Here is a 14,726-nt window from a genome sequence, read left to right on the forward strand (position 1 = left end):
AGTCAAGACACATATCTTGAGGATGGCCAAACTGTTCTTTGGAAACTGAAACTCTACAGCAGGAGAGAGCATGCTTTGCTGCTTGAGAGCAAAAAGTTTCTATTCAGTTGATCTATGAATACATTTAATTTTCTTGTCAAATGGGCAGTACTTTGCAGTGATATTTCATTGTTCAGAACAACAATATAGGACAGCAGGCCCCCAAGGCAGTTGAAGTAGTCCAGGTGAGTATTATGAAAATAAGGTTCACAGAGTAAGAAGGGTTGTCTTGCATTTCCTGAATCTAGAACTACTCTCCCCCCCCCCCCCCCCCCAAAAAAATAAATATCTGTATTGTATTTCTTTCCTGTGCATAAGTTCCACCTTCTCCTAGATTGAGCCATTACAGAGCAGAAAGATTTTCTTCCATTAACACCCATTTTGGACTTATTTAAGAAGGAGAGTTTCATGCACAAAACAAAACTTTGCAAACAATCCAAGTTCTATTCTTTGTTGATTTTGATTCCAAGACACATTAACTGCAGAAATATCCCAATAAAACCACATAAAGACAGAAAAGAAAATTACTACCCATCACCATTCTTGTGTGCAATAAGCAGTTTGAAATTTCTGAACGATTGACATTATTCTGTTGCCCTCTCAACTGGAAGGGGAAAAAAAAAAAAAAAAAGAGTATGAAAAGTTCTGTGACATGCCCCAGAGCTGAGTTAGGAAAGTTGGTGCACATTGTGCCTTTTTGTGTCTTTGTATGAAAAGGATCTCTGTCAGATGAATCAGGTAAGTAACAACTTATTGCATTTCTCCATTCCTGTGAGGATACACAAGTGACATGAGTGGGATTTTCTTTGTAAGACTCCTGGACAGGATGAAATTCCACAAGCAAAAAGTATGAGAGGCAGATGCTAAAAATAATGCAGATATATTTACATCTATGAATATACTCATCTTCCTACTACCTCATACCTTTCACTTCCTTGTGAGCTTATACTTTGGTTTTCATAACACATTTCAGCTGCAAGGCCTTTGACACAGAGACTGTTTCCTCATATGAAGGAAATTTTAGGCCTAGCACAACAAGAAGTTGATGCTTAAAGAATCTAAGTGATGCTCTAATATGAACAACATTAATGTTGGGTCTGATGAGTTATGACAATGCACAAATCAGAAAAGATAATTGGTTAAAATAATAATTTCTTTCCTGTCTTGTGGTTTCAGCTTCTGTGCAGAACGGTTGTGCCCTTTGCATATTTTGAAAATATAGTGAATTATACTAGAGAACACCCTGTGAGTCTTGGGACCAAATCTGGAACAGAAATATCATATTCACTGGGGGGTGGGAGGGTGTGTTGGATACCTGTAAGAGCTTGGTTTCTCAGTTTTTAAAGAGATTTTCATCATTATGGCCCAAGAGAAAACAGCCCTATACCTTTTAAAAGTTTTACCTATACCTCTGAAAGTGCTGCCCAGTTGTCCGGGTGTCTGATGGCAGGGTGATCAGCTGCCAGAGGAAACACCCTGTAAACATGCAGATTACAATAGGCTTTCTCAGGAGAATGAATATCCATTTCGAGTGGGCCAATGGGAAGCCGAAAAAGTGAATGTCAAGATCTCACATGTGGTACAGGCAAGATAGCTACATTGCTGAAACCACAAGAAGGAGGGAAGACCTTATCACTCCAAATGAAACACAGTAATACAACTTTACTTTTCAGCACAATTATGTAAACCGGATGCTTTTAAGCCCCTGATTTCCTCTGGATAATCATGGAGCAGCTGTAGCTAAACAAGGTGTCTCATTATAGAAACTTGTTTAAAAAAATTGCACTAATTACATTTAAGATACAGCCCAGAACTCAAGGTTTGTGTTTTAACACTTGAAACCAAGCAAACTGGGATCTGATTACATGCACTATCACACAAGTGACCTATTCAAACAACATCGCTCTGATTAAAAGGTAGATAAGCTCAAAGCAGATAATTTCTCATGAAGGATTCAGCACTCAAAAATCTATTTCTGATTTTGATTGAATAGAATCTAGAGTTCTTGATCTTTGTGGCACATTGCAAAGTTCACCACCATTGAAAACCTATGGCAAACCTTTACAGGCAGCTTTAAAGGAACCCTGAAAGACACTGTACACTCTAAAGAAGTTCAAATCCTTTCCTTTGGGTTCTGGTGATGAGCACACAGAACTGAAAACTGAGACATTTCAGACGACTATGCCACAAAGTCAGCACATTATCAGCAAAAGAGAAAAACCTTAAAAGAGTATGAAAGTCCTTGCATACCAAACTACATCTCTTTTATTAAGAGCTTGTTGCTCAGACCAGAAATAGATTTTCAAAGGTGCTACACATCTTGGTAGTTTCAGGAAAGAGAAAACTCAGCTGCCCATTAATGCTCAATTTTTATGTTTTTATGTTTTTAAATACAAGGAAAAGTGAGAAAGACCATTCTAGAGAACACATTCAGGGACAAATTATGCTGCTAGGTTTTTAGTCAAGAAGCAACAGGGAATTCAGTGAAATTACAGAGATATACTCAAAGCTAATTTTGGCCTTGTAAATAGAAAAAATAGAGCCATTTGCAAAGATATTCTGAACAAAATTATTCAATTGAAGCTCAATGAAAAAGCTACAACAGCATTCAGTATACACTACTGAATGTGTTATACAGAGTACTAGAACACTTACTGTAACAATTGTAAGCAAAAAAGTACCATTTATGTGGATATTTAAGATGCTTTTGACATTTTTTATTAAATTTTGGTCAGTACTCTAGCGTGACTCTGATCAGACTTCTGTCACACAGAAAGATGACGTAAATTATTTACATCTTGCCTTTTTAATATCTATAAAAGGATCTCTCATGTGTACCCAATCTTCCATGATTTAACATAGTCTGACACTTTTTAGCAGGACTGCAGGCTCTGTATCACTTCAAAGTTACAATTTACTACCGGTGTGAAAACTCAAGATACAGCAAATGAAAACAAAATAAAGTTGAGGACATAAAAAAAAAAACCACACAACAGTTCACTACCACATACTTGTTCTGAAATATATAGAAATTTAATTTTCCAAAATGTGATTTTTATTATTTGAACAAATTATAGTTCACTTGCACAAAATATCTTAAAACAAAAAAAAAAACCCACTTATTTGTAAAAATTAGCACTGTGGTAGTCACATATTAGTTTAGTAAGCAAAAGAGTATATTCAATAACTAGGATGAGAGATGACAGTAAAGTTTCAGATTCTGGTCTAAACTATATTATAAATGAGCTATGGAAGCAACTATAAAAGCAGTGCAATAGCAACAGTGAGGGTTAATTCAAGTTTCTGAAGAGCTTTGCAGTCTAAGTATAGCTTACGTTAGTAAAGCGAAAAATAAACTCTAGAAAGCATAATATACTTATGGTTACAATCAGAATTATAACCATGCTAGCTGATGGAATGTTAACAGATGAGCCAGAAACACACACACACACAACTCCACCCATAGTAAATCCACCCTAATTACTGGTTTATGAACAAGAAAATTCAGATTAAAATTGTTTATAATATTGAAGTAATATTTCTAATATCTACTACAGAAACAGCATACAGAAACACAGGAACCATAGTCTAGACAGGATTTTTAAAAAGTTATTTATATATTGACAAATTTAGATTAAACCAGAAGATAGCTAAAACAATCTCCTCAAATTTTGTATATCTAGAGAGCTGTCTACGACAAAAGAAAAAAAGGATACTCAATCTATACTTTTCATTTTGGCTGTGGAAAAACAAAGGCAAAAGGACACGAAAGAATGCAAGTTTCAGTTATTCAGCCAAATGTAGTACAGTGAAGATAAAATGATTTTGTTTAGTCAGGTTTTTGGTTTTGCTTATACAAACTTCAGACACTTCAGATCTGTTTTATACTTTCAACGTACCAAAGTTCAAAAAGGGTTGCACCAAAAGGTCACATCACAGAAGCACAGCGGAATGTAACTATTCATGTAGTGGATGCCTGGTTACATTGGGTCATGCAGAGCTGGTTCTAGAAAACACGGCCATACTGCTACGCCGTGCCGATCAGACAGCAGCACAGCCATGCCTCTGTCCGAGACAAGAATACTGCAGGACCAAACTCACCCTTGCAGAAAGAGCGGCAACATCTCCCCATCGGTCTGAGATAATCTGCAATCTGTTCTAGCTAATTCATAACAAGACAGTTGACTATGCAGTGGCATGTACTGAAAAAAGTCTCCTAGTTCAAGTACACATAGCTTTTACAAAAACAACTGATTTTGGTTTTAGACCTGAGGAGGCCTGGCTGTGACAGTACCCAGTGATAGTGTTCCACGTACCGATGGAAGATTTTTGCTTCAGAGTTTCTATGGCTACAAGCAGCAAATCTTTTAATGTTATGATCACCGCCACCTTCACCACTGGGAAGATGAAAATACACCCATTTTCCCTCACTTTCTCTAAAAAGAAAGGAGATGGTAAAGAAACCGAGTGGTGTTTAGGTGCAGTTCTCCCAGACAAACGCTGGGAACAGTCCCTCTCAGGATTTAAAGGACTCTGGCAAGAAATTAAGAAATCCAGGCTCTGCCTAGCTAGTTAGTTTCCATGTGGCCCTGTTTGATTTCCAGGTGACATTTTTAACTAAAATAGTCTTGTGATGTGGTGACTTAGATTCCCCCCCTCCCCCCCCCCCTTGTTCTTGGTTTACTGGAAGAGTTTCCCATACTAGCCAGAAGTAAGATAAAACTTGCAATTTGTTGTTTTTTTTTTTCCTGTGCTTGTTTATATGATGAAGGTCGTTTTATTTTAAGGAATTTCAACTCTTCATTAGAATTCCGCTGGGGAGATCTGAGGTCTGGTTAATTCCTTTTGCCAACCTGTTGTCTCACTGAGCCACAGCGATTTGTAGCAAAATCAATAGAAAAATGACAAATATATAGAACTCCCAGATCTTCATGGTCATTTAGATTGTTCTTGTAGACTCACAAGATAATACCAAAATTCAGAGACAAAACATTTCATTTTAACTGGTATGGAAGTCAGGTAACCCTTAAAAAAAGTTTCTCTGTTAGGTGAAAACCAATCAAGTCATCACACTAGCTTTAAAGTCATCCAATTTCATCAAACACCTTTGATCTTTTTCGGTGTTCTGTTACTAGTCGACTGCTGATGAAGAAATATGCAAAACACAGAACTGACAATGAACAACAGAACCTTGTCCTACCTAGACACAGACACATTACAGACTACAGCAGGTCATGGGAAAAGTAAGTCAGTTCTCAATCTCATAATACACAAAATTATGAATTCCAAGAGCAAAAAAAACTAATGCTTTCTGCTTACCTGATATGGAACAATACTCCCATGAGCAGTACCCCAGCGTTTTGCTTCAAGTTTGCAATTAAGGTAATTAGCTGCTATATGAGTGAGACATGCAACCTGGAAATGGAGAAAAAGTAAAGTATTCAGGAAAGTTGAAACTTCATTGACAACTTCTCTGAGATTTCTGTCTCTTTGTATGTGCTTCAGATACATAAGTTAAAATATTTATGTCACAAAAATGTCCTTTATATATTACATATTATGTATACTTTTTTAATATGAAAAAATTCAGGCTATATCTATATCATGGAAGTGCTTGTGTAAGTACAACTCAATAAACTCAAAAAATAATATGTGCCCTATAACACTAGTAACACTAGACAAATCTAGCATTAAACTACCTTAAGAGATAAAACAGTATTACTCTAAATATTTTGCAAAATGGTCAGCTGCAGCAAAGAAAAAAAAAAATCAGCATCTTGTCCAAAGTCTAGTGGGAAGCATGATGGATTTGTGGGATAGAACTCACCATTTCCTGAACCTCAATCCCATACTTAAATCACAACGACTTTTTCTCAGTTACAAAACTATCTTTCTGTTTTCTCCTATGCTTCTCATTTTACATGCCCAAGCTATGGAAAATACTTCTCAATTCTTCAGCTCCCCACATGCTCTGTAATATTAATTAAGTGGTAAGCCTTGATAAATCATCTGCCAGTAGAAGATAAGGAGAGATTTATCAAGTTATTAGTCGGACAGACAAAACTGGAAAAAGATTAATTCTGTGAAAAATATGGCACGCTAATTCAGTAACCATAATTTGAGGGGATAAATATATACTTTGTAAGCACGAATATATCTTAGGAAAAAAGTGATGCAGTAATGCATGAAAATCAGAGGTTCTCTTATAATCAATGGCAGGTTCTTTATTCTTATTTCTTCAAGAGAATACAGTGTGTAACTATATCTGAAGACAAGTAACACAAGAAAACATTACAGTTAGCATGCAAGGGTATCACTGATTCACCAGACACGATATATTTGTTAACTAGTTGCGCCAGTAAGTGCAACTGCTTGCCTAAACAATAGGCCACATGACTTTTTTTTCAAGAAATATTATTTTCTTCATATTTCTCCCCTAGATGGAAGAAATTTGCTATGATGATCCAGTGTTTACAGTATTCTGTACCTACTAATCAGTCTAATCTACATCAAAACATGCAGTAATTAATTCAGAGTCCACCATTCACATTCCAATATGTGAATTATATCATAATATCTAGAAAAAGAATGCCATTTCATTTTCTTCTCCTTTCTCCATATATGCTGAAAAGGCAATGTGAATTTATCACCCACATTTAAAGCAAATATTTAACTAAATCATGGATACAGTGATTTAGCTCAGCAGAAAACCTAGGAAAATATACAGAAAATAGGAATTTAATTGCTGCCAAAAACTATATCCATATATACTAACTACAAATACAATGTCTTATTCCTGAGTACTGATAGAAAACACTTTGTAGTCGGATTTCAGCTGCAGCTTACTATAGCCCACTGTCACTTCATTCAGCTAAAATGTTAAACAATGTCTAGTCTGTCCTTTAGTCCCCAGGAAAATCTCAGCAATTAAGCAAATGGATCTGGGACTATGTAGAAAGGACTTTTTCTTCTGGTTTGCAACTTTCCTCAGCAACACAGAACGAAACACACCGTTATTACAGAGAGAGTTTAATGAGTCACAAAAGTGTGTTATTTATTAACAACACATACCCTGGACCCATCATTCCTGTCATTTTTCAATTTGATATTTTTTTCTACCATAGCAAATGGCTATGCAATGATGATGAAATATGAATCATTAGATATTCTTCTGTATTTGTGTGTAACACTACACAGCTGCTGTATTCCACACAAATTTCACTGGCAGCTAAGATGCATCCACTACAACAGGCTTTTACTTTAAAGAAACAAGAATGCCCTCTGTGATACATGCATTTAACTTTTCACACTTCTCGAAGGAAACGCTATGCCAAACTTAACTTTGGGAAGGACATAGTGAATTAAAACCTAGTGAAACAGAAGTCCTAAAATATTGATTTTTAATATAACGGAGCCAAGATTTCATTCCATTTATTTGTTTATATTCTATGCTGTAGAAATAGAGCTATGAGTTTCATAAACAAAAAATCTTCACAAGAAGTTTCACAAGAAAACTTCTATCCTTAAAAAAAAAATTTAACAGAGTGTTGCAAATTGCTTCAGCTTTCTCAATGAGATGAATATAATTCTTTCAATGGTGGAAGACATACACATCTTGATTTCTCCAAAGCATTTGTTCACAGTACCACAGGAAAAAAAAAGAATTAAAACATAATACTCGCTAGATGCTGGAATTGCACCACTAAAGTTTCTGCTCAAAGACTTGTTTCAGTAGCTATAGGCAGCAAACTCCAGGGAAGTCAGAAGTTTAGTAAAGACAGCAAGTTTGGAACTAGAAGTTGCTTAGACTATATCAAGGCCTCAGTTCAACATGATACATAATCTGAACAATTCCATTTCAGTCAAGGTACCGATCCCTTGCTTGAATGCATATGCCTATGTATCCTGCTGAAGCTGGTTTACTTATTATTGTTTTTTGAATAAATCATGAAGGAAAAAGGCTTTTGGTTCCCTTTGACTTCCTTCCCTGAGTTAATTTTTTTTTTCGTATTCTTTGTTTACTTTTTCTTAAAGTAGGCATGTCATGTAGACTGTCTTTTAGGAACTTTGAGACACAAGTGTTTTACAGCAGCACAGATAACTTATTTTACTCTATACTACTGAAGTAGTAACACAAGTGTTAATTTATAACTTTGTAGAAAAAAAAAAAAATCAATGAACTTGTTCCTAGTCAAATCAGCCAGCCAAAAAGAATTAGTTGTTGTAGCAGCAGTATCATCGTCATCCAAATAAACTTATATTGACCACATCAAAGTAAATATTTCAGTGCTTTGTGTTTTATGCATAAAGACACTTAGTTGGAGTGTGCTCTGTGGCCTTTTACCCCTTTCATAACAGCTCTCTGATGAATTCAGCAGACTTAAAAGATGATTCTATTTCTACTGTCCCATGAAACTGTTATAGACAGTCCCAGGACGACCGTGCTTTTCCCTTTCCTCTCTTCCTGGCTCAGTTCATTCTCTCTGGTCTCTCCAAAGATATACACTCACTAAAAAGGCACTATCCAAAAAAATCTTTCAGCATATACATTTTATGTATAGAGGGTGGTGAGGCACTGCAACAGGTTGTCCAGAGAGGTTGTGGATGCCTCGTCCCTGGCAGTGTTCAAGGCCAGGCTGGACAGGGCCCTGAGCAACCTGGTCGAGTGGGTGGCCTCCCTGCCCATGGCAGGGGGGCTGGAGTTAGATGATCTTTAAGGTCCCTTCCAGCCCAAGCCATTCTACGATTCTATGTCCTTAATAAAGAACACAAAGAATTTATCTACCTATACCTTACAGTTGTTAAGCAAACTGCTGAACTATAAGCATAAAAAAAGATATTCCAAATGAACATTTCTATGGACATTATATCCCCTAAAAAAGTGTTTTTAACAAATAAGTCTATTTCTCCAAATTCCCCTGTAATTCAAAACTCAGTTAGGACTTCACTGCTAGAGACATTTTTTGCAGTAGGACTATCTATAGTACAATCAATGTCTCAAAATGAAGTTTGGGTACATCTGTATTACATATTCAGTTAAGTATTTTTAAATCTATACTTAAAACTGCTTTCCTGAAACCTTATAGACCCATTTCTTTTCTCCTTTAATTAAGAACTAATCCTTAAAAGTAACCTTTGGACTTGTAACATTAAAGCAGATGTAATACAATGATACAGACATCTCTGTATTCATTTGCTTGCAGAGACATATCTATGCACTGTAAATGTGTATTATCAAATATCTACAGATAAGTATTTCTTTATTTCACATCAATAAAGGGAACACACACTTCAACATTCCTTTCTGATATTACTGTTGACGGCCAAATCGCATATTTGCGTTACATACTTACTTAAACCAGAACAAAAAAAGAGCTGCATTAAGGTCTGAAAAGTTATGCTCAGCTTATGATGGAATCAGACAGATGGGAAACAAGATATTAAAAGCCACAAGGTGAGCAGACAAAAAGAAGAGACAGAATTTCAAAAGATTTTTTTCAAGATAGCACATCAAACAATTTATTACATTGAGTTCACTGAGTCAATCATTTACATGCAAGTTCAACAAATGTATATGAATAACAAAAGAAGACAGGTACCTGGAAAGAGGAGAAAATAACATTTTAATTGTATTCTTTACTTTCTTCTCCCTCCAATTTTGTGTCCACTTTCCTGCCACGTATCTTAACAAGGCTTTAACTCTTAGCCAACTTAATTTTTTTTTTCTCATTTTTTGTATACTTTTTCTTAAAGTAGGCATGTAGACTGTCTTTTAGGAACTTTGAGACACAGGCGTTTTGCAGCAGCACAGATAACTTATTTTACACTATACTACTGAACTAGTAACCCAAATATTAATAACTTTGTAGAAAAAAAATCATCCTGGAAAATTTCAGTGCCTTCTGCTGTGCAAAGGCCAACAATCTTCCACTTACAACTTTTCCATACTTCTGGTGACATGGAAAAAAGATCTTTACATGAGAAAAATTTGAACATAAGACCACAATCCTCATCTGGTGTACACTAGCAAAGCTCTCAAAAATCACTGATCCTATGCTGGTATTTACCTAATGACCAATTTTACTGTTCTACACGTTTTCCCCTTTCCACGTTGTAATAATAGTTTGACATTAATAAATCAACATTCAAGTTTGATTAATCTTGCTTTTGCACTTACCCCTGTCACTGTTCTCATTTGTATATTTGTATTGAAGCTGCTTCCATGGACTTGTGCATGGTGCGACCCTCGGCTATTGCTTCTTGAGTGTTTGGGCTTTTTTTCATTTAAAAAAAAAAACCAAACCCCTCTATCTCTACCAAGAAAATCCCCAAAGCTTAATGAGAGTAGAAATAAGTTCTTAGCTGTCTGCAATCGCCTCCATGCTGCCATAGACAGTGCACACGTTTTCTGTTCCATCTTAAGCATTGACCCAAGTGGTTCAAAACACGGCATCGCGCCACAACGAACGGTGCTGTTCTACCAGCTTTTAGGCAGGCAACTGTGTTTCGAACTCCTGCAAGAATGAACTGGGCAGCAAGAACCACTGCCTTGCACAGAGGCAGGAAAGCTGCCACAACTGAAGGCAGCCCATTCCACAGGGGCCCCGCAGGAAGCCACAGCCTTCCCAGGAGCTATCAACGAAAATCACCTTATGTCTGGGCACGTAAGGGCCTCCCATTTAGCCTGGAGTTGAGAGCTCTGCCAGGAGCTAAAAATCAGCTCAAGAGTGCCATACACCCATAGGCCAGGCAGACAGCCCCACCTGCAAGTACACAGCAAAGCCACAGCCCACAAAGGAGCAAGATTTTACAAATTCATCAGTGGTGTCCCTACATCTGTGCAAGGCAGCAGGTCTGACCTTCTCCTGAATTCACAACTGTTTTCCCATAATCCCTCTCCACATAGTTTTTTCCCCACCCCTTCAAGGGCCAGTAATACTGTAGCTGCTTTCAACCAGTGCTTTGCAGACCTGTGAATTCCATGAATGGCTTTGAAGAGGTCTGCAAAAGCTAATCAGAAAAGCAAGGCTACTATCACCTAGGCCAAGGCATACTACTAAAGAGTCTACACCCCCTTTAGAAAATGTCTGTGGTCACATTATGAACACTGTGCTCTGGGTAAAAAGTGTTTTCTTCCCAGTGACACTGATTTCTTTTAACATGAACCTCCAGGAAGTGATCACGAATTCACCCTTCACAAAAGAAAACTCCTGGCATTGAAGCACCAGCAAATGGTATAATCCCAGCCACAAATACAACCTTGTAAAGATAAAATCAAATCCTTAGTGACAAATAACTACAATTTTAGAACAGGTCTCGTATTAAGTCCTGCTTTAGGGCCTTCCAACCAGACACTTAAGCAGGTATCTAACTCTGTGCCATTAATCACATGCAGCTTGTGAGACTTGCTGATTAAAGTTAGCCACTTGATCAAACAGCACACAGCAAATCACAGAGTCACAGAAATGATGTGCTAGGAGGTGCTTAAGGCACTAGAAACAACAAAAAAAATACACGCAATGAGAAAAACAAAAGGTAATGTGTTTGAAAACCCTATCTTGAACATGGATTCTCAGAGGAGAAGAAAACTAAAGAGCAAAACAGAGTTTAAAGCACACAATCATGTAGGTACTTTTTTAGTGTGAAAATGATGGCTGAAAACAACTTTTGCTTTATTAAAAAAATAAAGTTTAAACTACATAAATATAGAGAAACAGAGGCATCTTCAAAAATACAAGGCATTTGCACAGCAGAGAACTGCTGAGTTCAGTGAAATGCAACAACAAAAAGAACTGGTCTACAAATTGTTTTTTTAAATGAGCTATTTAGAGCTTATAAAAGACCAGAACGAACACTTCTGTGTCCCACAGCATGCACATCATCTCCTGATTAAGATTCAATTAGTATTAACAACAGCAAAGATTGATGCAACTAACAGATATAAGACTTGAAATTTGAAATATATATAATTCAGCACACAGTTTCAAGAAAAGGCACATGTTAGACTCTTATCTCTCCTTAGTCTCCACTTTGAAAAAACAAAACAACAAACCTACACACTCAGATGAACTTTAGGTGAAGGATCAGAAATAAAAATCCTGACCATAGAATCTATTGGACAGCACTGGCATGAAAGAGAAAAAAAAATTTCTTTTCAATGAGCTCCGGTTGAAGAAAGCAACATTTTAAAAAGAAGAATAAATTACATTTCCTTCATTAAAATAAAATACTAGTTTTTTTCTGAAAGTGTAAAAAAACATATTACTTCAACCACTGAAAAATTCCTGTTTCAGCTTCATAACAAAACAGGAACTGCTCTAAGGAATCCGTCATTTAAAAAAACTACTAAAGAGAATATTCAGGTTAAAAAAAAATACCAAGAACTCCAAAGTTAGTCTGTACACTCTGTGCAAGATCTTGGTGCATTTATATACAAACCTTAATCGTATGATCCTATACTATTTTTCTATCAAACTTCTGACTCATTTAATTAGTAGGTACTTATTGAATATTTACTTTTAACTTATTTGGGAATACACAGCCCAAACACTGCACTGAATCTGCTAGAGAGTCCCTACCAGCCTTTATGGACATCATATGTCATACATGTTGCACCTTCTGCCACCCTGAGCTCCTTTCAAAAGACACTTCCCTGAAACAAGGGTGATTCATCTGCCAGATTTCAAGTTTCCACTCCAAAGAATGAAGGCACTGAGTTTCTCAGGAGAAGGGGAAAAAAAAAAAAACCAAACACAAAGCCCGTCAACGTATTTTCCCATAACTTGTTCCTGGAAACAGATGAATCATTTTAATAGTAACTTTGAAAGCAAATCACTTTTTGGCAGTTCCATGACGTGGAACATTCAGCCAAAACAGTTAAAACTTTGGCAAAGTTATAAAAATTAAAATCAGACTCTGATAACAGACATATCAGACAACCTTAACTATAAATGACACTTCTACAATCATTTCTTCAAGTCTCCATCTTCTCTGAAGAAAGAATATATATCCACTGAAATATTAAATGCATTACACACTATTTTCACACAGCTTTACTAAGTCCAGGCAACATTCAACTTACAAAAAGTTTCTTCTGCTACATTTTATACAGTTTTTTTTTTAATACTATAACATTTTCTTGTATTATTCCTTAATTATAGCCTTTCCCACCAAGAACCTATGCATTTAATATGAATTACAACTTATCTGTTTTTTAATTCTATGTAATGATGCCTGGTTTATTTCATTGATTGCTTAGAAAATAGCACAGATCAAGCTCTCGGAGTGGCTTCTCTTCATGCAAAGACCTGTAAGCATACTTGCAAAACACAGAACAGTTTGAGTTTAAAAACACTAGCTATATTTGACAGCTGAGAATGAAAAGAGCAAAGCATACAAAATATCCAGCAAACAGATTTTGCTCATATAAAAATTATTTACCTGTGAGGACACGCCTCAGAATAACTATAGAAATTTCTCTCATTATTTGTAATACGATAGCATCCAGAGGCTCCAATTTGGATGCTACATACACCTCATCAAGGATTCTATTGTTTTATTTAATCGGTAATAAGGATGCTTTTCCATGGAAAGCTGCCAACATCGAAAAAAAGCTGTATTAAGGCACTTTTCACTTTTGATCTTATGATTAGAAATAGTGCCTTTTACAATGAAAGTATGCGTACACCTAACCATTTACAGCACTCATCTTTTTGTCTCCATATTTATCATTAATACTTGCACAGAAGACGTGTGTTTGTCTGCTCCTGACAACATCATTTTCATCTTATCTGTGAAGAATTGTCCCTCCACAAAAATAGCAGTAATTTCAACAGCTTGGGCTGCAGCAGGGCAAGCAGGTAGATTTTTAGATTTTTCATTTGATACGTAGGGAGGCAGGTACAGAACCGAGCCATGTCTGTTTGGTTGGGTGAGAAACATGCAAATCTCCTCTGGTCATAACAGTATTATCTCAGCAGAACACTGGCATTACTTGTAACACTGAAAAATCCATTGCAACTGAATGAAATAGGATGTTTTACAATGCACAAGATTGTATTTCTGTGCCTCTGCAGCGTTAATGAACACCCACCATTCCGTCATCCACAATGCTTTTTTTGAGCACTTTAATGCTGTCCGCAATGCGGATGTGGTTCATCTACTGAGCTGTTAAACAGCACACGAGTCAGAGAAACATGGTCCAAAGTTCTATTTGATTTGAGAAATAAATAGGTTAGTACTACCAATGAGTCTGGAGTCAAAATATGGCACCTCTGACTGATAATGCATTTTGAATAGCGACAACAAATCTGTACACAGTTCTCTGAAGTAGTTTTTCTTTAATCAATCTACAAAAATATTTAAATAATACCACAAAAACCCGAAATGTTGTATTACAGAGTAAGCTTGAATGAAAATAACTTTACATAATTTTTTCATCAGAGAAATCTAGTACTACAAATATTCATTCCAAAGAAGGAAGGCAAAACATTTTTACAAATAACTGAACCCTGACTTTTAGATAGAGTTTAATGGATACCTGTTTTTCAAGTCCTAAACCAAGGTCTGAACACTTTTTTTTCTTGTAGCTTTCACTATATATAATACATAACTAATGAACTATGACCTCTGGCCTAATCACATGTCACTACTCTAAAGAGTTGCAGTTTAATTGATGAGCCAGAAAC

At 36.2% G+C, this 14,726-nt stretch overlaps 1 protein-coding gene across 1 annotated transcript in view; it reads right to left on the reverse strand.

Moving 5' to 3' along the window:
- SUGCT (succinyl-CoA:glutarate-CoA transferase) overlaps positions 1 to 14,726 on the reverse strand; it is a gene marked incomplete at both ends in the record, with an annotated part of 332,869 nt that overhangs the window by 263,610 nt on the left and 54,533 nt on the right. Inside the window, one exon of the mRNA XM_082310601.1 lies at positions 5,359 to 5,454. Coding sequence (XP_082166727.1) covers positions 5,359 to 5,454 — 96 coding nt within the window. The remainder of the gene's footprint in view (positions 1 to 5,358; positions 5,455 to 14,726) is intronic.

Source organism: Platalea leucorodia, assembly GCF_965183815.1.
Source record: "Platalea leucorodia genome assembly, chromosome: 1".
Classification (NCBI taxonomy): Eukaryota; Metazoa; Chordata; class Aves; order Pelecaniformes; family Threskiornithidae; genus Platalea; species Platalea leucorodia.